This window comes from Ambystoma mexicanum, chromosome 4p (genome assembly GCF_040938575.1).
Source record: "Ambystoma mexicanum isolate Mex_15411 chromosome 4p, UKY_AmexF1_1, whole genome shotgun sequence".
Classification (NCBI taxonomy): domain Eukaryota; kingdom Metazoa; phylum Chordata; class Amphibia; order Caudata; family Ambystomatidae; genus Ambystoma; species Ambystoma mexicanum.
Window position 1 is genome coordinate 596,098,617 of NC_090927.1, and position 23,862 is coordinate 596,122,478.

General features: G+C 43.6%; 1 protein-coding gene across 2 annotated transcripts in view; it reads left to right on the forward strand.

The window, feature by feature from the left end:
- The window catches only part of HCRTR2 (hypocretin receptor 2), a 705,534-nt gene that overhangs the window by 219,155 nt on the left and 462,517 nt on the right, over nucleotides 1-23,862 (forward strand). For both annotated transcript variants that reach the window (XM_069606143.1, XM_069606141.1), the window contains exon 2: nucleotides 1,632-1,810. In XM_069606143.1, the coding sequence (XP_069462244.1) occupies nucleotides 1,632-1,810 (179 nt within the window). The remainder of the gene's footprint in view (nucleotides 1-1,631; nucleotides 1,811-23,862) is intronic.

The following is a 23,862-nucleotide window of genomic DNA, read 5'->3' on the forward strand; positions in this document are numbered from 1 at the left end:
CACTTTGTGAAGCCTTCAATGAGTTTTAAAGCTAATGATTAATATGAATAGCTGAGATTGCCCTTTTCTTTGAGTTCCATTAGCTGAAATATCATGATTCTTTATGGGCTGGCAGAGTTCAGAATTGAAATCTAAAGTGCATTGGATGCCTTTGAAGCATCTCGCGTTAGGTCAAGTTAAGTCTAGCTTGTATTAGACTCAAAAGAAACCGCAAAAACAAGGTGTGGTTAATCCAATCAGGAGATACTGTTATTTTCTATCTAATAGTTAGATTTGCCTTATTCTTAATTGTAAAATGCACACACTAATTTCTAATGCAATTTAGCATGCAGACCTTCATTTATAATTACATCACAGCAGTTTCTCTCCGATAATTTGTACATAAAACGATAATGCACTGGCCAATTGTACTGCTGTCAGGAAAAGCAATTTGTTTTAGTCCAACATTATTTCACAAGCTTTGAATTAAACACATTCCAAAATAAAAACAAGACATTTTCAATTCAGAAACATAGATTGATCTTTCGAGTAAGAAGTTTAGGATTCGGAGGAGGAGTCATTTTCTTCATGCATACGTGCAGTACAGTGCAATACAGTGCTCTCAATAAAACTGCATGGCAACATTTCCAGGTGAGGTGCAATAGAATGTCAGTCCTTTGGCTTTCTCGCATTTTGACACGTGCACTTCGATAATGTTTAATCATTCAAAGTTTGTGGTGAGCTCCACAATATTTGTAGGGAATTATGTTATATATTGTCTAGTGAAAGTGTTAGTCTACATTTCACAGGCTTCATATTCCTTGTTCCTAGAGTTCTGTAAAGTAAATCATGCTTAAATGCAGTAAACTACCCCTCTCTTTTTATGAATGGTGAAAAAGAACACTATATATAAACACCATTTTAGCATTTTATGGTCTGATTCCGCCAATTTCTATCTGCCTTTCCACTTTTCCCATTTCAAATTATGGATCTCTGGATTTAACAGAACCTATATGCAGACATTGCAGTGGTCTATGTTATATTGTTTTTTAAAAAAGAAAATAAATGTTAGTTGGATTTAATTAGGTTCCTTCTTTCTACCCAATTTATGAGGACATTTGAAGTAAATAGTTTGGTAATAAACAGTGGCCTCCCACCAGAAGTACAGTTTAGGAATTTTGACCTCAAGGGTTGGGCTTGTAGATTCCGATACTTCATTCAATGTAATGTTTAACAGGAGTCCTTATTCATTCTATGTGTATGTTGGGTTTCCCAAGAAAGGGGGCTGCAAGGTTTGGTTCATTGGGTGTTTTGGACTAAAATTAGCATCGGTTCTAACTAGTATTTTCAATGGATCATTAGAGCTATAGTCCAACACATCTAGCGAGCCACAAGTAGGGTATAATAGCTGTCAATTGGGGAACATGTTATTTCAATACCAATGAAATGTCCATGATCTGCATGGTCTACATGTTTTCTTCAACATGACGAACCAAAAGTGCCTGCATTTTAATGTTTAACTAGGTACATGTTGCCTGACTAACAGCTTTGTTATGATTCATGAAATGCAAATATGCACAGCAGATATCTAATTGCTAATGTCTACTGGTTGGAATTCAGCTGTATTTACACTGATTTTGTTTTTCTTTCAGTGTGTCTTGCAGTGTGGAAAAACCACCACATGAGAACTGTTACAAATTATTTTATCGTGAATCTTTCTCTTGCTGATGTTCTTGTCACCATCACCTGCCTACCTGCAACACTGGTTGTGGACATTACAGAAACCTGGTTCTTTGGGAAGACTCTCTGCAAAGTGATTCCATATTTGCAGGTATTACATTTCATGAATCACATTTGCTCCATACATATGTAAAAACAAATAAACAATATGCATGTTCTCTAGTATAACTGCAACACCTATACATATACAATTTCTCTTTACAAAATATTAGATCTACTGATCTAAAAGGTACCTGTTAGTGTCATACCATGCAAACCAGTAGAACACTGATTACATGTTACTTACAGATCAAGATTCACATGACTTGCTGAACATGTAATGAGCATAACGCATATTATTTTAGATCACTATCATATCCCATTCTGTGCCTTCTATGTTTGAAAATGTGATCAATTGATTTGTTTTCACATACGTGGTTTTCCAATGACACATTTCTCTTGGTATTCTTAGCAAAAGCCAGTGGTCAAAACTATAGCATTCCAATCAATGTACATGCTGGAACTGTGTGAATAGCTCAAAATAGACATCATTTGTAAAATGTACTTCTTGTTTTGACATTTGTAGTTGTGTGATTTGTGTATTTAAGCATCAGAACATAAAATAGAGGTTTTGGATAATTTAAAACACTTTACATTGGGGAGCGCCAATCAAGTTCTATGGTTTTCTTTTAGGTTTCTATAAAAAATCAATTGGAAGAATGCAACACATTCAAACACCACCATGCAAAACAAGAAAGCATATACATAACATAATCAAACACCTGACATCTTTCAATCATTTAAAAACTATGGGCTCAGGCAAAAACTATGCAAAAAATAGTGACACATTTCTAGTGACATATAATTTTGTATTTACATTTGAAAACTTTTTTTATATTGTTTTATTGTGATATTAGTCAAAATCTGACTTTTTACACACAAAAGAAATACATATTTAAAAAAGAGAGAAAAAAAAGAAAAATGAATCTTCGCAAAACTAAGCCAATTTAAAATAAGGCTTTCATATATAAATAAACAGAACAGATCAACGAAGAAAAAAATAAAACAAAACACAGGGTGTAGTTATCAGCATAAAAGTGCAACAAAACATTCTCTTAACTATTCTCAGCTAATACATTCATATCCATTAAAAAAACGATTACTTCATAGGTTAGAAAGGTTTCTTGACCTTGCACAAGTCTTTCCCAGAACAGAGTGGAGTTGAGTAATTGCGGATTATGCACAAATCTTTGAAATCTTTTCTTTCTCAGAGTCCACGTCCCCACACACTCTGCCAACAAGTGGATCGTAGTTTGCTTAACAACCTCTTCACATTTATCACAGATGTTAGATAGATACACTGTTGGATCTCTGATATGATTTAATTCCAAAGTAAGAACCAGGTTTATTCTAAATCTTAAGAACTCTGATATTATTCTTTGATTTGAGTCTTTTTTTAGATAAGCCGGCACAGATCGAATAGGCTCATCAATTTTCGTCCAAGAAGCCGATAGTTTGGCCTCTCTCATTTTAGAGATAGTTCTAATCCAATCCATTTGGGTTAGATGTTTCTTTACCATTAAAGGATTCTGGGTTAGAATATCTATGGTAGTGTCTTCTGCTACCAGTATGTTCTTATAGACAGAGCTTAATCTGTTTAGAAATAGGTTGTCTCCCTTTTCCAGCTGATCTGCTCCTTCCACATACATAGTGGCCTTTTGAGGGCACATGATTAGTCTATATAGACTTGACCATTTCCATTCCATTAGAGACATCAAGAAAGCAAGACCTAGCTCATATCTAAGACTTGACATTGGTACGCAGTTTGGAAAAACTAATACCCTTTTCCACAAATTAGACTCTATGTTTTCCCAATTGAAATCAAAAGACTGAGGATAACACTCTAAACCATAACTAATGGAAGGAAGAACCCTTGCCCCATAGAATTTTATAAATAGAATTAGGGAGAATTTGCAGTATTTATTGTAATCTTTTTTCATTTGCACTCCCAATTTTCTTTGTTTGGGTTTTATTGTTGTTAAGAGATGGGACATAGATGGATAGGATGCGATCTGACAGCCCAAATAGGTAACCTCTTTGTCTATTGGTATCACAGTATTATTCATTTGCCATGCACAGTGTTTAATTTTCTTAAGAGGATATCTAAAGATTACAATCTTAGACTTAGCTGGATTTATGGTCAAGTCATCGAGACTAGCGTATTCCGATAGTGCCGTCATAAGCCTCTGCAGCCCGACTTGAGTGTGATCCATAACCACTATGTCATCTGCATAGGCAAGCCACGCGATTTTACCTCCCCCAAACCTAGGCGCCACCAGTCCTTTCTCCAGCAACCAGTTTGATAGATCCGCCATGAATAATATAAACAGAAAAGGAGCCAGAAGGCATCCCTGATGGACCCCCCTCTCTATTTTAATATTCTTTGATAGAAGACCAGAATTTGTGAGTCTACCTCTGATAACGGACTCTTTGTGAAGATGTATAAGGATATTGTGGAGGCCATCCAGTAGACCCCAATTTTTTAGCTTGAGCCATAACCTCTCCCTATTGATAGTATCAAAAGCCTAGGAGAGGTCCACCCAGGCAGCAAAAAGGAGACTATTCTTTTTAACAAAGGACAATGATGAAATACAAGTAAGGATGAGAATATTCAATGTAGTTGATAATCCTCTCTGAAATCCTGTTTGTGCTTGGGGATTATATCATTAGAGGACACCCAGTTCTGCAGTTCTAACAGAACTAAACCACTAATGATCTTGCCTTCTGCATCCAATAGGGAAATTGGCCTATAATTAATAGGCAAAGATCGATCTCCCTTCTTATAAACCAGAATAATAATTGCCTGTTTCCATGTATCCATAGTTGTTTTTGTGACAATAATATTGTCGAACAGGATTTTCAGAAGATGGGCCCATATAGATGGATTGTTTTTTAAAACTGAGTTCGATAAACCGTTCGGCCCTGGAGCTCTTGAATTTGAGGATTTCTTTATCAGGCGCGTAATGTCCTCTTCATCAAATTTGAGAGTCCATATTGTGTCTTGCTGGTAGAAAAAGGTGCTCTGAGACAGTTGGAGTGTAGACCTTTATAAAATGGGCCACCCAAGCCTCTTCTTCCACTACTGACTCTAAATTTAGATTACTGCAGGGTTCTGCATAATTAACCATGTCCAGAGGTTCTTTGAGTTTTGAAGGAAAATAGCCTTCAACATTGCTTCCCCATCTTTTTGCAGAAGTACATATCCATGGCTTCTAGCCCAGTTCTTATATTGGTTCTGAATTTGTTTAATTTGGCTTAGGCATACCTTCTCATTTCTCACTGTTTTTTTTAATTTAATTTTTTTTGCACTTAGATGTTTCTTTTTTTCCTGGATCTGATTTTCATAGCTATATTTATGCCCTTTACTTGGTTTATCTTTTCCAGAAATAGGTAGGTTCAGAGACCAAATAAAGCCAATATAGCTACTGGGTTTACATTGATTTCTCAATTCTATAGCCAATATTTGGTCAATAGCTTTCTCCAGATTGTCATTCAGAATATGGCCCCCTTTTTTAAATTTTACAACCCGATTTCCACCCAAATTCATCTCCAGAGGTTGCAAATAGTATGAATCTAAAGATATCGCTTAGATTTTTATCCTAAAGTCTAACATGGCATGATCACTATCTGAAGTATGGGTGAGCTTTAGGGATAGACATTTATTAAAGATATTACCAGAGACGAAAACGTAGTCAATAGTAGAGGAAGAGCCACCGCTCTCCCAAGATGGGGCAGATGGGATATCCCCCCTCACACTCCTGTTTAGCATAGTTAAATGCCAGTCCAGCATAAAATCCACCCACATTTTACCATTCATAGATTTCTTTTTTGAGGAATGCAGAGTTGCATCTATATTAACACACTGCAAGTTAAAATCGGCAAGTATTATCAATTCATCACTAGGAAATTGTGTGAAGACTGTAACCAATGGATCAGATAGCTGCTGTACAAAGAGACCCAGAGCTAAACCCACAGGATTCCAATATACTGTAATTATAATCCAATGGGATGGTATCTGGATTTCTTTGATCCAGACTCTAACCACCAGTAGGCCCCGGAGTTTGTTTGATAGCAAAGTACATTCCTTGAAAAACTCTTTGTTACAGGCTAACAACAGACCTCCACTTGGACGACCCACCCCTTTGTGTTCAGTCATTTGTTGAAAGACATAGAAATCTGCGATGCCCACCTCTTCAACTAACCATGTTTATTGCAGGGAGATCAGTCCATAGTTCTTAAAAATAAAATCTCTTTGGTTGTCTCCAACAAAGGAATTGTATCCTCTGGAGTTCCATGATAGGCACCTGACTTCCTGTTTAGCTAGAGCCTTTGTTCAGGCAGGCCCATCTTCTGGAAAACATGTGCTAGTATTTCCGGGACCATGTCCCAAAGATTTCCAGATCCCCCCTCATTGAGTTCCCTCTTTCAGGGACCACATTTGAGGCAGCATTGGGATTAGTTCTTGATACAATATAGCCTCTTTTTTGCCATTCCTCCTTTGACTCGAGCATACATTCAGATGCTATCTTGATTTCAACTGAATTTCAGTTACTGTCGTGTTTGGGTAGTTTGGAAAACTTACTCGGTCAATATCACTGGAGATAAGAAATTTCAATAAGTTCATTGATTTCATCTCTTCCAAGATGACATGTCAATTAATGGGAGTCCTTGATTTATTGTCGTTGGTTTTAGATAAAAAGATTCTCTGTGAGGGGAAGTTGGTTGCAGGTTTTTTCCCTGTTGACACAGAAAGATCATTATAGTTCGAATTTGGGAACTTTATTCCCCTTGGGTTCATTAAACTTCGATCCGCATTTGAAATACTTGATTTTCCCAAAGTATGTCCCATAGCTTCCCTTTCCTCTTCCTCCTTTGGTTCCTCTTTATATAGGTCCTTCTTTTGCACAAGTTGAGAATTCGTTCCCAACATATGGTCAGCGAAACCCGATGACGCCATCTTCTTTGTATGTTTCAAAACAATTGGGGCGATTTTCAAAGAAGGTGTAAAATATTCACTTTTTGTTTTGGTGGAAGAAATATTTGGGCAATATTCTTTGGGGGAACCAGAGAACCTGTCTGTCACCTTTGTAGTAGGTATGGAAGCCATATCCAAATTCTTGTTTTGCCCGACTCTACCACTTTGAGTTTTAGATTTTTGGCCGAGCCGGGTTTAGGGCCTTTTCGACTGGACTTCACTCCGATAGGCACAGTGAGTTTTTTCAAAGTTTTGGCAGAGTATTTTATGCTAGGTATACAGGGTTCTGACTCCTTTTGATTTACACTCTGATTTTTGTTCTTTTGTCGCATTTGTTCTTCAATTTTCTTTTTTCTTTTAGATTTCCCATTCAGCTTCTTAACGCTTTTGGGTAAAGATCCCTTCTTACCGGTCTGTTCCTCTTCTGAATCTATTTGTTGAGACTTATCCTCATTTGCAATTGGTGCAATTTCGTCCTCTGCCAATTGATCTAGGTGCATACATTCTTCCATCGTGGAAGCAGATAGAGGTGTATCTTCCCAAATATCTTCCATCTGGCAGTCCTCTAAGATTAAGGGCTCATCAAATAGTTTTTGGGTTTTTTGGCTCTGGTCCCAGGTTTCTTTAAGCTGAAATAAGATCTGTTTAGTTTCAGATCATTGTGAGCATAAAGTGTCCATTTTGCTTAATTTACTTCCTGAAAGGACTGCCACACGTTTCTTGAGACAATTCTCTCGTCATTTGTAGTTGTTTTTAAGGCCACCATATTTGAATCCAATGACTCCATATGCTTTGATAATTCCAGCAAAATTCCAGAGTGCATTTCCGCTTTCGATTTGATATTTTCAAAGACTTTTACCAATGAAGTTAGTACAAAGTTCAAAGCTATGATATTTGGAGGACTCAGGTCTTCCTCTACATTTGCTGGTAATGTTACATTCTCTTTTGGATATTCAAGAGCTTGGGTAGGTGTTTTACCTTTTAATCAGTCAGAGTTCAAAGATGCCTGCCAGTTTTCTAATAGTGGATTCTGCTCCATTGATAAATCCAAATAGTGAGGCTGTGGAGAAACAGCCGGGGAAAGCACACTTCTAACCATTTGATTGTCAGAATTGTCTGAAACTTGATTTGGTTGAAAGTTTTGGTCCATGAAAGTTGAAGCATTATCTTTGTTATTGCCTCAGTTGGTCTGGAGAGGTGATCTTCAATAGAATTTTTCATTGGAACAGCCGTGACCGCATAATTTAAATTGGGCATTAGAGTTTTTTGGACCAAAGCATTTAAATGTGAAACAAAAGGCAAGTCTCTTCTTTTATCTATCTTAATAACAGATAGACCCGAAATAGTAGGTAGTTCTGAATCTTCTGGAAAAATGCTCATTGGCAGTAAAAAATTACCACCTCCCACTTCACAGTGGGTTAATGGAAGATTCGCTGCTACATTTCCCCGGACCACATGAGTGGATATAGCTTGTGGTTCTTGTAGCAATTGTTTCTCCGCCATAGGTGCGTTCCATAGATTATATATGAATGACATTTTCCTTTCTCACCGCCAAAATCCAAACTTGTGAGAGTTCCTGCACTAGATGAAAATGCCTTCACAGATTCCAAACCGTGTCAAAGGTCTCAGACCCGCAGTCCTCAGTCAGTGTTTATACGAGAGGCAATCAGATTGGAAAACCCCTAAAGAGGAGACCATAAAGCACAAGTCACAATAGGGGGACTCTTTGGCCTCGCCATTACGGCGGGAGCACAATAATTCCATTGGGGTAAGCCCTGGGAACCATGAGATCAAAGGATAAAAATTCCACAGTCTCTCGCGGTTCCTGAGATCTGCCTTCCCTTCTCTTTAAGGCAATTAGGGTAGGAAAGATCCAGGAAGACTTATGTTTTTTCTATGCTGTTCAGGGGGCCCCCTCCTCCTGACACTCCAGCACAAACAGCAAAAACAGCAGCTCCAGAAACAGTGTCTCTGCATAGGGCTTATCACTGTGAGGGTCACGTGGGCAACCTTAAATCATCTGCTTTCCCAGGTGGGTGAGGCTAGCAGAGTCGAGCCCCTTAGGGGAACAGGGGCAGCTGTATGCAAAACAAAGGCCATCCCCGGTCTGAGTCCAAGCAAAGTGTCATGGAGCACACAAGCTCCAAAAAGCATGAAAGATTATTTTGATGGGATTAACAGTCCCAGCACAGTACAGCACAGCAAAAACAGCAGCTCCAGATACAGCATAGCCCTAGTCTCCGCGTAAAACATTTTAATACAAGACATAAAAGTAAACTCTGAAACATGAACAGAGGTTAACACAAACAAGAAATCTATCCCTTAAATTAAAATATAAAAATCAAAAATACTTCCACTAACAATTCTTCCCCCTAAGAACATGGTGAAGGGTGATTACACCGGTACCAATTCCAAAAATCTGTTCCTTGATTGTTTATGGTATTTCAAGACCACCCTGTCAATGTGTGAAAGCATATACATTTCTGGAAGCCACAATGTTCTATTTGGATATTTGGAGGATTATCTGTTTCTTTGAATAATCTTTTTGGCCATGGAAGAAGCCCTCAAAAGCCAAGTCTTCTGTGAAGATGACAGGTCCTTCAACATCTCATCTTCTCGCAGAATCAGTGTGTAGAAATCATGTTCTAAATTCACACCAAGTACTTGGTTTAGTGCATCAGAAATGTAACCTGAGAGGTTCTGCACTTTGTGACAGTCCCATTTCATATGATCCAATGACTTAACCTTATGTTTGCATCCCCACCATGCACTGGATTCACTTAATCTGTGTCTGTTCATCCTCTTAGGAGTTCAATATATCCTATTCAAACACTTGATCTGTCTTGCTCTTTCATTTGTGATTGCCTCCCATCTCACTACAGTCATCTCTGAATTAAGGCAACTTGACCACGTCTCCAGGAGCTTGGTGCTCCCTTCTGCTGTACCATTCAAAAGCTTGCAAACTGACAAGGCTGTATGATCCAGTTTTCCCATGGTTATAACGGTTTCCTTTATATCAAAGTCAGCTAGCATTTCCAAAGAAGACACAGTGGATCGCAAAGCCCTATATTCTCCATAAGTACCATCTGTAAGACCCCTGATATCCCTAAGATACTTAAAAGACAATGGGCCTCATTACGACCCTGGCGGTAAGGGGTTAACGCCAGCGTTAGCTGCGCCGACCCCTTACCGCCAATTACGAGGTCCCCTAGCGCCATGGTGCTTTTAACACCTGCTTTTAGCAGGTGTTAAAATCCATGGCGCTAAGGGACCATGGAGTTAATTACGCCACCGTAATTTACGGTGGCGTAATTAACGCCTTCCCCACTCCCATTATGCCCTATGGGGCAAAAATGGGAATGGGGAAGGGTAAATGGGGATTGGGGACTTACCGCCCCGCCTAGGTCGGAATGGGGCGGTAAGTCCGCCAACCACCATGGCGTAAACGTAGTTTACGCCATGGTGGTAAAGTCACGGCCCAGGCGGTAACTTACCGCCTGGGTCGTAATGAGGCCCAATGAATTCCCAAGTAAAACTTCAATCCATCTGATTCCTTCCCAGTACTAGTTGGGGCAGAATAACATCTTTTTATTAGTTTAGTTTGGTTTATTATTTGATAATGCACTCCAAAACCCAGGGGTAGCCGGGCGGAGCAGTTACAAGAATAATTTGGCTTAAGGTTGCGTACATACAAAAGGATACATACAGAATATGAATTATATGAGTTATTAACATATATACAAAACCAATATACAAATATACAAGAAATACAGGAATGTGAATCCATCTCATAGGTCTGGTATCGGGGGAGTCAAAGGTAGTTATGCATAATGATAGGGCCAGGTTCAGTGGGTTAGTTGTCGTTACTCCAGAGCCAACTTTTCACCTTACTCCTGAAACTAGAGTAGGGTAGATTAGCTCTCAATGCCATGGGGAGTGAATTCCAAGCGCAGGCCGCTCTAACAGGGAAGCTAGCTCCGCCTGCTTTAGTTAGTCTAAATCTGGGGGTTTCAAGTAGGGAGTGGATAGAGGCTCTGGTATGGTGAGTAGAGGATTTTCTAGTCAGTCTAGCCGAGATGTAGGGGGGCACAGTGTTGTTTAGTCCTTTATGTGTGAGAGATAGTGTTTTAAGGAGAACTCTGTCATTGATTTTTAGCCAGTGGTTGTCTTTCCTAATATTAGATATATGTGCTCTGCAGGGTATGTCAAGGGCTGCTCTAAGAGCATTATTCTGCAATATTTGCAATTTGTTAGTGACAGTTTTATTGGCGCCCGCATAAAGGGCATTACAGTAATCCAGTTTGGACATTACTAGGGCATTGGCTAGTGTGATACAATTGGTTGTGGACAGGTAAGGTCTGCAGGCCCTGATTAATTTGCAAGTGTAGGCTGTGGAGGAAGCCAAAGCGTTAACTTGTTTTTTGAAAGATAAAGTGGAATCAAGGTAGAAGCCTAGTGTTTTTACCTCCGTTGCCACTTTGATTATATTACCGTCTATATTGAAGGCACTGTAGTTAGGGCTGAGTTTTTTAAGGTTGGAGTCGGTACCCAGTATCAGTATCTCTGTTTTATCGTCATTCAGGCAGAGGCCATGTGAGGCCATCCATGCCTGAATGATGAGGTAAATCTTATTTACTAGAGCTGTGTCTTCAACAAAGTTGCCAGATAGTGGTATGAGGATCTGCGTATCGTCCGCATAGTTGGTGTAAGTTACCCCCAATCTGTCAAGTTTGTCAAAGAGTGGCTTAGTAAATATATTGTACATTGTGGGGGAGACACATGAACCTTGTGGGACGCCACAGGTGATATGTATTGGGTCCGCTGAGGCTAATGGGGAGAACACTCTTATCGTACGGTTAGCTAGGAAGGATTGTACCCATGCTATAGCTTCACTTGAGAAATGGGCGGCAGATGCTAGATGGTTGCATAACACTGCGTGGTCCACTAGGTCGAAGGCTGCCGATTAGTCAAGGAGGAGGAGCATAGCTGTTTTACCTTTATCCTTCAACTTGTCGATTTGTGTCTTAAGGTCGATTAGGGCCGTTTCAGTACCATGTAGTGGTCTGAATCCAGATTGGCGTGATCCTAGTAGTTGGTTTGTCTCCAGGTAGTTTTGGATCTGGAGGTAAGCTACTCTGTCAATGATTTTAAGGAGAAATGGGACCGTAGTAATGGGCCTATAATTAGTTGGGATGGCTGGGTCAAGGGTCTGTTTTTTCAGGAGAGGCAGCACCCAGGATTCTTTAAGGCTAGTGGGTACAGTGCTAGATCTGAAGGAGGAATTTATTAATTTAGAGATGAAAGGCGCTATTGATCTGAATAGAAGGATTCAGACAAATGCATGCCCCTTTTGCATACATTGCATGTTATTTTCAAAGATTTAATAGGAGACCACTAGGGAGCACCAACCAATAAGGCTGCTTGTTAGAGTACCAGAGCGCATTAATGTTGACATAGTAGCCCCAACCTGTGCTTGAATGTTACCTTGGTAGACAGTGGCAGACACTGGAGCGACTGGAAAGACAGCAGGGAGAATGTAATACCTGTGATGTGCGCTGGGAAGAGCAGATTGCCAATGTTGGCTTTGGGCCTGTGAGAAAACCAGCTTCGGAGCACACACGTACTGGGGGCCATGTGGACTACCCTGTGTAAACAGGAAGGGGCAAAGTGCGGCAGCAGGCTAATTGTGTAAAGGCGCAGATTGCAGAAACACCTGCAAGGGCAGAAGGGGCTCTGCTGAAGGAAGGGGTAGCAGCGGCCTGCAATGGCAACTGGCAGAACAGAGTGCGGCAGTCTGGAAGTGGACAGCCGGGAAAGGAGAACCTCTGGTGTGGTGAGAGCTGGGCTGTGCTGAGCCTGGTGACCTGGATGGTGACTGGTGGATGACCAAGGAAGATGGGCCAGGTCAGAGCAAAGCCACAAGGTGGTAAATGTACTAGCTGAAAGAGGGGAGGCAAGGGAAGGCTAGAGATCCTGGACAGCAACAGATTTCAGTGAGTCCGAGGGATTGGCTGATGGGGCTGCTGTGCTGGTTTGGGGAAACACCTAATAGTGGAGCCATTTGGGGGCCTGGATGTTGATGGATTCGGGTGTGGAGAGGTACAGAGACTACCAGCCAAAGGGTCACTGGGCGACCTGCATCGAAGTGAGCCTGGGTGCTGAGAAGGCCAGTAACCCGAATGACCAGTGGAAGTGATTGGACGCAGGAGGCCTGGAGCCAATGTGAGCACCACACAATTGGCAGGTCCAGAGGAGGGGGCGCCAGGTACCCGGGCCCTGACAGGACAGGGGTAGAGTAATGAAAATCAGCGACTATAGAAGGAAAGGCACTGCAAGTAACGACTGGGAAGTGTAAAGAAGACTGAAACTGTGTAGGAAGTCTGAGGGGCTGGGTAGGACAGAAAATTAAGAGTGAAAGCCCAGAAACTCTCATGGTGTTCTGAGGTGAGAGGTAATGTGGTGCCATATATCTGAGGAGGGGATGTCCTAAGGTTTTCTGTGCCTCTCTGGATTACGTAGCGGAAAGGCAAGTGCAGGTGGGTCCAGGCTGCAGGGAAAGAGTGTTTTGCATTGGAGGTGGCAGTCCTGGGAGTACTGCAACAGGACATCCAGAGCATTCTGATGAAGTGGAAGGCATTTAGGGCTGAATTGCAGATGTCTCTGGGGGCCATCTTTCAAGGTGGCAGATAGGTTGGATGCCCTGGAAAACAACCTGCTTTCATCCGATATACTGGAGGCGAAGCTAGAGATGAGAATAAAAGAACTAAAAAATAGAGTAAAGGAGGCCATGTGTATGCTTGATGACGCTGAGAATAGGGAACAGAGGAATAACTTGCAAATCTGCGGCATCCGCGCAAAAGTACAGGGAAAAACCTAAGAACTTGGAGGCACTTGTTGGGCAGGTCTTGCAGTAACTCCTGGGCCAAAGGCACATTCAAGATGTCCACTTCGATAGGGTACATAGAAGGGTTTAATCTGGTGCTGGCCCCCGTACAGTAGTGCCCAATTGCCACTACTGCAGTGACAAGTGACTCTGGATGTTCTGATATCCTCAGACCTCCCCTTCTCTATCCCCCTCACCACCCCTCTTTCCTGGAGTTATCACTTGCTCCTTTCCTCCCATGTCTCCCTCTCTACCCCTCAGGCCAAGCCAACTCCAGCACTACCACCTACCTTCTCGGTCATCCAACCCATGAAGCGTGTGTCAGTTGAGGCTTTCACCGCACTTTCTCCTCCTCCTCCTCCTTTGGCTGACTCACATCCTGACACAGCCCTTTCCATGCTCCACTCTTCTATCACTGATACTCTTGATGTTATTGCCCCTGTCATGAGGATTTGCTTGAAGCCCAAAGCCAAATGCAACTCCTGGTATGACTGGGACCTCATCACGCTTAAACACAAGTGCAGGGTGACTGAGAGAAAATGGCTAGCTTCTTGCGCATCCTCTGACAAACTGGCCTGCCGCCTGCTCAAAGGCAATTCCGGCTCTTTGTACGCACTAAGAAGAGAGCCCACATCCAAGCCTGCATCTCTGTGGCACCTAACAACTCGGCCAAACTCTTTAAAATCTGCCAGGGGGTGGCGAATCCTGCTGCAGTCTCTACCTCTCCTGTCCCTTCCCAGGCCCTCTGCATGGCCCTGGCTTCTCATTTCATCTCTGAAACCCAGGACATCCTATCCACCCTCTTGTCCCTCCTCCGCCTCTCTGTATTCTATCCTCTACCCCCGGTCACTGTGGCCACCTCTCCTCGCTCTTTCTCTTCCTTTCCTCTGTTCTCCCCTGATGAGGTTTCTAGACAAGTCTGATCTATGAAGGTCTTGTCAAAACAGGTTCTTCCCTGTTCTTCCAAAACCATCAAGGACCACATTGACACCGTTGTTCCTGCCCTGGCTGACTTCTACAACCACTCCTTCACCAGTAGAGCCTTCCTTTCCCCCCTAAAGCACCCTCTTGTGCACCCTCTTCTCAAGAAACTCTCATCTGACCCCCTCGTGCCTGACTAACTATCGTCCAATCTCCATCACTTCTTTCCTGGGCAAACTCCTGGAAAAGTTGGCTATCTCCCAGCTTAATCTTCACACTGAATCTGTTTGTTGTCTCTATGAGCATCAGTCTGGCTTCAGAGCAGCCAGAAACACAGAACCTGCTCTCCTTAGCATCTGTGAAGACCTGCTCGCTAACCTTGTTTCTAGTCTCCCCTCTGTCCTCATCTTACTCAATGACTCTTCTGCCCCTCTACCTGTGGTGTTCTCCAGGGATATAACATTTTTCCCTGGCTGTTAAACCAATACCTGGCACCTCTCGCCCACCGCATTGCCGCTCTCTACCCCAACTTTCAGTGTTATGCGGAAGACACTCGGCTTGTTTTCAGGCTCCCCTCTGCCTCCTCTTCTCCTTCTCTCATATCGGACTGTCTGCCTGCTATCCAGGAGTGGTGTGCCACCAACGATCTCCGCCTTAATGCCAGTACGACAGAGATTCTCCTCATCAGCAAACCCACACCCTCCTTTCCCGTCACTCTCTGGCCAGCCTCCCATTGCCCACTTCCTGCTCCCACCTGTGAGGATAAAAACCTTGGGGTCATCTTCAACTCCACACTCTCCTTTTCTCCTGACATCTCTGAAGTCTCTAAGAAGTCAAACTTCCAACTGCACCTCTGGTTCTCTCTAGGCTGGACTACTGCAACAGCCTCTTTCTAAATCTGCCTGCTTCTTCTCTCTGCCCTCTGCAACTCATCCAGAACAGGACTGTGTGATGTGTCCTTGGCCTCAGGCCTAGGGATCATATCTCTCCAGCACTGACATCTCTGCATTGGCTCCCAGTGGCTGCAAGAATTAAGTTCAAGACCCTCTGCATTGTCCAAAAGGCCTTCTGTGGCCTGGCTCCTCAATACCTCCAGCTCTCTCTTCGTAAATACCTTCTTACTCAAGCTCTTTGCTCCTCCACCTTCAGCTCCCTTAGGGGCAGTCGCTTCTCTAAGCAATGAGTCGGTGGTAGAACTCTTTCTCTGGCTGGGGCCGCCCTCTGGAACAGCCTTCCTGCCTCTCTGAAACTTGACGGGAACCATCTCTGGTTCTGGAGGGACCTCAAGACATTCCTCTTTGCTTCTGCCTTCTCTCTTCGGCTCCCCTGCTGATTTCCTGTCTGATACTGCACTGGTCACCAGGCTACACTCTGATTTTGGGGCCAGGTCCATGTCCGCCCAGTTGTACACCAGCACTGCCTCCTGGCAACCCTTGCACTTGGGTCTGTATCTGTAACCCTACAGTCCCCCTACCTGCACTTTTGGACACCTGCTGTCTGCGCTTAGCCTTGCACCTGACACCTGCTGGCCACACCTCTTGTTATTATTTTGTTCCCATGTACAGCACTGCTTCCTCACCTTTCTCCAGGCACTTTTACCCTGCCCCTCCCCTGCACTTGCACAATCTCAATGTAACTTGGCCTAGTAAGATCGTTGTCTCTGTCCTCCCTCTGTTCCCCCTTCCTTGCCTCGTCGCGCCTTAACACTTGTGTATAGGTACGTTACAAATGCCATATCATATCATATCAAGGATGAGATATACCAGAAAGCACGAGAGCTGGACACAATTGAGTGGGAAGGCACCTCAGTATGAATATATCAAGATCTCTCTTCCCACAACTTTGACCAACAGTGAAAATGCAGGCCCTTAACATGGCTCCAGGCAGAAGGAGTGCAATGCCGGTCGAGGTTCCCTTTTGCCCTCTCCTTTGAATACAGGGGTGAAGGTTATGAGAATGTTATGAGATTAAACAAGGGGAGAACGTAGAACACGTACTTCAAGTGCTGCAGGGGCGGGGTCATCTCAAGATCAGTAGGTCAATGCCAACCAAGGGAAAGGTTTAAAAGTCAGAGACAGGAGGGGCAGAAAACCCACCACCTCTTAGTTAAAAACCATGAGATGAGCTCTCAGACTGGCATATAATGAGAATGACAACATTAGGGGCTGCTGAAGAAGTTTGAAGTTTGGAAGCTGAGGTGGAGGCAGTCTGCAGCAGTCCCCTGTGTTTTCGTGCCTGGGAGTCTGTTTGCTACCTTCATTGCTGCTTCAGTCCTTGTGGGAGGAGAAAGCCTTCAGAACACCTCACGCGTCGCATAGCAGCCGCGGTGCTGGAAGCTGAGGTGGAGGCAGCCTGCAGCAGTCCCCTGTGTTTTCGTGCCTGGTAGTCTGTTTGCTACCTTCATTGCTGATTCAGTCCTTGAGGGAGGAGAAAGCCTTCATAACAACTCATGCACCGTGGAGCAGCCGCAGAGCTGGAAGCTGAGGTGGAAGCAGTCTGCACCAGTCCCCTGTGTTTTCGTGCCTGGTACTCTGTTTGTTACCTTCATTGCTGCTTCAGTCCTTGTGGGAGGAGAAAGCCTTCATGTCACCTCACGTGCTGCGCAGTGGCCACAGAGCTGGAAGCTGAGGTGGAAGCAGTCTGCAGCAGTCCCCTGTGTTTCCGTGCCTGGTAGTCTGTTTGCTACCTTCATTGCTGCTTCAGTCCTTGTGGGAGGAGAAAGCCTTCATAACACCTCATGCGCCGCGGATCAGCCACAGAGCTGCTGCAGAGCTGGAAGCTGAGGTGGAAGCAGTAAGCAGCAGTCCCCTGTGTTTTCGTGCCTGGTAGTCTGTTTGCTACCTTCATTGCTGCTTCATTCCTTTTGCGAGGAGAAAGCCTTCATAACACCTCACGCGCCGAGGAGCGGCAGCAAAGCTGGAAGCTGAGGTTGAAGCAGTCTGCAGCAGTCCCCTGTATTTTTCGTGTCTGGTAGTCTGTTTGCTACCTTCATTGCTGCGTCAGTACTTGTGGTAGGAGAAAGCCTTCATAACACCTCCAGTGCCGCGGAGCGGCCGTGGAGCTGGAAGCTGAGGTGGAAGCAGTCTGCAGCAGTCCCTTTTGTTTTTGTGCTTGGTAGACTGTTTGCTACTTTCATTGCTGCTTCAGTCCTTGTGGCAGGAGAAAGCCATCATAAAACCTCACGCACCGCAGAGGGGACTCGGAGCTGGAAGCTGAGGTGGAAGCAGTCTGCAGCATTCCCCTGTGTTTCCATGCCTGGTAGTCTGTTTGCTACCTTCATTGCTGCTTCAGTCCTTGTGGGAGGAGAAAGCCTTCATAACACCTCACGTGCAGCGGAGTGGCCACAAAGCTGGAAGCTGATGTGGAAGCAGTCTGCAGCAGTCTGCGGCTGCCTGGGCCACGGTGTGAAAAAGTGAGAATGGAGGAGGTGGGAAGACACCTCTGGAGACAGCGAGCATGCTGTGAAGAAACGGGCTTGGATCTGAGGAGCCCGCTGAAAAATCCCCACCGCCAAAAGAGACATGCTTCTGCTCTGGCGCACTCGACTAACACGACAATTGAAGTAGGTACAGGCTCATGTGACTTTGCGCTTTTAAATAAGTTGCTATCGCCAAGCATAACAAATAACATGTACCCAATATTACCTCTTCTACGTCTGGAAATAAAATCTCCTGACATTGAGAAAACAGACAAGCCGACAACCCTCACTCTGGGTGCCGGTGCTAACTGCAACATTCATACCCCACAAATGACTCACTCACCTGTTGGAGGGGGAGGCGAGGAGGGTGGATGTGGGTGTTTTGAACTAGCCGGCGGCGATAGTGAAGGGGAGAGAGGAACCAAGGGGGTGCCGTCAGAGCCCCTGCAGCTCCCGCCGTGTGGATCACCTGGAACTGACGCAAGAGGAAAAATTGATTGCCTCTACCCGACGAGCAACATCGGACCCCCTTTCAGTCGGAGGCTCCACAGAGGGGCGACGTGGGTCAAGACTGGCCGGTGCCTGCTCTGGGCTTAGTCGCTCCACCCCCACTGACAATCACTAGTGTAAAGGGAAACAAGGAATTTCCATTTGAAGATCCTCTAAACATGGGTCAGGATCATTCTCGAATGGGGCTGGCGGGTGAAGACGTAGAAGTAGAGGATCCCCCTCCCCCTCCCACCATAAACTAAGAAAGCCGCTCTACACCTGCTGATACACCTATGGCAAATACCAAGCCAACTCTACAACTCGCCATAGAGATACATGCAACAATGACAGCCCAGCTCTGAAGAGCCACCAGAATTTGGAATCTTTAAATATCACACAAACCACAAACACCTCGTGATGTTCAGATCAAAAGAACTTTGGTGAAGACAACAAAGAAACTCAAAAGGATATTTTTCTGGATAACTCTGCCGGTGACTGTGCCTCCCCCCTCCATGTAACGAACCACAATCGGACACCGCAGAGGCAACTAAAACGAATCCGTCAGCAAGAGGTGGTCTAAAACATGCCCCAAGGAAATAAAGGTCAGAAACCAAATTGTAACCATCGCACGTAGAAAAACACATCAGAAAACCACCAAATCTCTACAAAAAAAGAGTGATACGAAAGATAATCCCTGGAAAACACATGAAACTACTTCCTCCAAACTCTGTGGCTCGCTTTTTTCAGAAATCGTCGGCCATGGAGCAAATGTCGACAGACGAACTTTCTGATGCTGAACTACTGGAAGGAGCTGGTCTGTCTACAAACCAAAGCCCACATGATCGCCCTAGGTTCACCTGGTCGGGCTTGAGAGCAGACACACCTCTCACAATGTCAAAAGCAGGGATCCGGTATTTTAAAGACCGGGGCCTACAGGACAAAGCCGATAACCGGAAACCTGATTGCACCAAACCCACAAATACTTGACAAGACAAGGGTGTGTTGAACTCTGGGAAAGGACTCCCAGGCAAAAGGGCTTCAATTGTATCCACAGATCCTAAGCGATGATACAATGGGCAAAGATATGGGACCTCCTTAACAACCAACCCTTCCCTTCACTTCCTGTGACGACATCGCACCTACCATTTCTGAAAATAACCCGCCACATAGCAGAAATAACCCTCAAGATGCACCACGCGAGAGTTCCTCTCTGGGACATGAACTAAAAAAAAAACAAAAGAGAGATACAGGAAAGGGGAAATAGTGCTGAAAAAACAACAAAGAGCAACAAGACCCTAATGAGTCCCATGGATTACCCTCCTACAAGGTCACCAGTACGAAATAGAAGATCTTCAACCTTGTTTTCTAATAACGAGAAAGAGACTCCATCAAAGAAAAAAACAACATTTTTGCTATAATCTCAGCTGTAACCATAGCCTTGGCACCTTTTAGTAAATTATACGAATCCATCAACGGCACCCTGAAGGATCATACAACCTTGCCAGCTATGCTGCATACTAAAAAGATTTAATTAGAATGATATGTTACAGCTTTGGAAGCAAGGAGGGGGCACAATGTGCCCTAACTCCAAAACTACTGAGCTAAAGGAAGCATAAACAAAACAACAACACATGTTCTCTGTGGGGCACTCAAAATTGATAAAAACTTTGACTGCCTCTCAGACTGACGAGCCATAAAAGACACCTTCCAGCCCACCTGTTATAGTGGAAGGCCCAAAGGTAAGGGAATCATCGGCTACCTCAGATAAAACAAACTCCACAAAATCGAAAAGTACTGTTATTCAGGAGATTACTTCTTCAAAATCATTAAAACAACCACAGGGCCATCCACATAGATCAATAAAAAGAAATCCAACAAACTGAGGTTTGGTTATGACTGTTGAAGATGACACCCTGTGCCTAGCCTCTGTACCAGTCGGCTCTCTAGAAGAATCACAGAGTGGGACTAAAAGGACATAAATTCCAGCGATGCCTGCGTCAAAACACAATGGCCCTCAAAGCAAGGAGTCATTAGCGTACCCACTCTTTGCAAATGGAAAGAGGCCTACAGAAAAAGAAGAGAACACAGTTGTAACAATAGAGGCTCCACAAATTTACTCTGAGCCAAATAAGAATCTAAATGGTAGCAGGAGAACTGAAGGAAGTGTAACAGTTCATAACAGAAAGCGGATTGTGACACTCCCAGGTCCGTAGTTGAGTCACCCAGAGAACTCATGCCAGTCTGATTTATCAGAAAAACAACAAATCGTAATTGAGGACTCCGAACGCAGTATAGATCTTATGGAATTGTCAGAGTTTTCAGTGGAAAACTTGGAATCAGAACTTCTGCAATCTTCACACTTGGCAGGGAGAGCGAGTAAAGAAAAGCAACAAAACAACGAGGTGATTCAAGAAAGCCCTTATTTGACATTAAAATATAGACAAGAGAAAGTACAAAGGTCCTCTCCTTCAAGAAAAACGGACAGAACATACCCATCAGAAAGAGTAACAGGGGAAAGGGAACCTCTGAGAAAAACACCAGCTTCTCACTCTGCAAATTATAAGGGCAGACCGTCTCCACAGAGACGATACACCAACCCTTCTAAGCCCGAAGAAAGAACAAAACCCAATCTACGAGAACCGGATTTCAGGACGAAATTCAAAGCCAAGACAAGCACTGGCCGGAATTCTAAAAAGGGGCACAAACAAAATCTCAAAAATGAGAAGGATAGTAACATCCCTCACAGTAAAAAGCTAGGTAGTGAGAGGATCCTCAAACTGAAATGTGTTGGAGAGATTCATGATAAGCGGATCTTGAACAGAAAGAATACATTGGCTTTGATCCATTGTATTCCAAACTTAAGGCAGATCCGCTCTGAGGACATCAAAATCGTGGAATTTAGTACCACTGGTAAAAGGGACTGTGTGTACCTACACATTCCATCTCCAATAATTCGAACCATGTTGATTGCAGACCAAGAAAGTTTCCAAATGATGGGATATGATCTGCGCGACTGTAGAACTGGAGGGGGTGTGCATATAGAAAAGACTCCCGACCACGTACATACGACAGAAAGGTTAAAGAGTCAACAGGCACTTGGGACGACCCCAAGTTCAAAAGAACCACAATTAATAGACCGTACTAAAGAGGTCTCTGCACGATCAAGGCAATAATCGATAAGCAAAGAGGATGAGACCCTGGCCTCTGAGACGCTCCGAAACCTTTGGAGAATGGGACAAAGGTCGGATGCGTCACCGCGGGATCAGATGGGAACATATACATGGACCCTTTGGACGTTGGGCGCTTCCCGAAAGGACCTTTCCAAAAGTTGACAATTACCTTTGCTCGAGAGGAATCAGACATGGAAATTGAGGAGCTGTCAATGAGAAAACCTGGAGAAAGTAAAAAAAAACAACCCCTCTAGATGGACGTGGATTTCAAAGGCTTTAGCTACAAAAAGCTAGCCATTCAGAGTCTGGATTGATACAAAAGATGACATCTTGAGAGACGCAGCTAAGGCTACTTGGAAAGCACCGTACCACTAGGCAGCTGGAATACAAGAGGATTCGGCCACCTCCTGGAACCAAGTGATGTCAATTTGGGAGCTTTTGACATCCTATGTCTCCAGGCAACGAGTCTTATTAAAAAGCCATTTTTGGAGGACTTTGAAACCTATCTTTCACCGGCAGTTCAGGGTGGAAGAGGCCGCTCATCTTTAGGCCTGTTGACAGCTATTAGATCCAGAATGGAACTTCAATACATGAAGCCATTGATAACGAACATTCATTTTCAAGTGTCTCTCCTGAACTGGACCCAGCAAAACTCAATGAACAAAACAGATAAGGGTGATGCCGTGATCCTGATAAATACATACTGGAATCCCGCTGCAATTAAAAATGAAGATTTATCTGGGAATGGCAGACAACATTCTTGAAGAAGCATACGCAGACTGCTGTCCGAAATTCACCATAATTTGCAGAGACTTGAACGCTGTGTGTCCTAAAACCAAAGATCTCAAGGGAACTCAGAAAAACATTCCTCTGAATATGGTCCGTGGTCACCTATGGGTGTCTTTGATGGCCTCATGGGTCTTACAAAATCTACAAACATCAATAGCCAAACCTAGATTTGAAATTCCGATTTAGGAAAGAAACAAAGAGCTAACTTGGACCACATATTCATCTCAAGAGAGATGTTGAAGAAAGTGACCGATTTTGAGATTTATAGAACTAATAACAGCGATCATAATCTCTTGAAGGCAACATGGACATGTATGTGGGATATCAGATCCAGAATGGCTGCAGAGGTGAAAGCCTGTAAAGGATGAACCAAGCTCAGATTGTCTGCAAACGCATTCGTGGAACTGACTGGGACATACAGTAATATCTGCAAGAAAAATCAAGAAGCAGACACGAAAACGTACTATTGATTATCAGCAACTCCTAACAATTTACAAAACTAAAAAAAAGAGGTGGTCTAATAGCGATGTAAAAACTCATCAACATGAATTTAACAAACTCATAGTAACAGAAAGGAAAAAACGAAGAAGGATAAAACGTCAGCTAAAAAAGTCTAATTCCTGTGTGCTCATAGAACAGGGAAACACATCAACAAAGACCTATAAGAGCTGGCTGCGGCTACAGAGATAATCTTCATATCAGGCTGACACCGCTGCAATGTTAAATATAGTGTGCAGCAGAAAATCAAGAGACTTTAGGACCTTAATTAGAGACACATCTTGTAATCAAAATAACCCCCTAAACAGCTACATGGGAGAAAGAACTTGGATCGATTATTTCACCAACTTATTCCAGAAACCTGGAGATGAGATCTCTGTTAACCAGACCAATCTTAACAACCCATGGATGGCAAATAGGGATTTGGAAGATATGAAGAAGAAACTATCCTGTTTGAACAGCTCAAGGGCCCCTGGCCCCGATGGCATCACTAACACGGATGTCAAGAAACTCCCGCTAGAATGGCCAGATTTTATCCATGAAGTAGTAACTACCTGCATGGATGCAAGAGCAATACCCACCTCGTGGACAACAGCAACAATTGTCCCTATCTATAAAAACGGCCCAAGAGACCAAGCTAAAAACGATCGCCCAATAGCACTTTTAGACATCATCGGGAAAGTCTTTGGGTTGCTTCTATTGGACAATTTCCAACAATGGGCAAGAACTACAGGGTACGAAGATCCACTTCAATCTGGTTTTGTAAAAGATGCAGGAGCATCGCCAAACATCCTTTTAATGATTATCCTGAAGGACAAGATACACAAAGGCAGTCCTAAAATCTACCTTGCTTTTGTTGACCTGGTCCAAGCTTTCAACCAGGTCAACCGGGAAATTTTGTGGGAGAGACTAACAGCAAGAAACTACCCGGAAAGCATATTAGGCCCAATCAGAGCCCTTC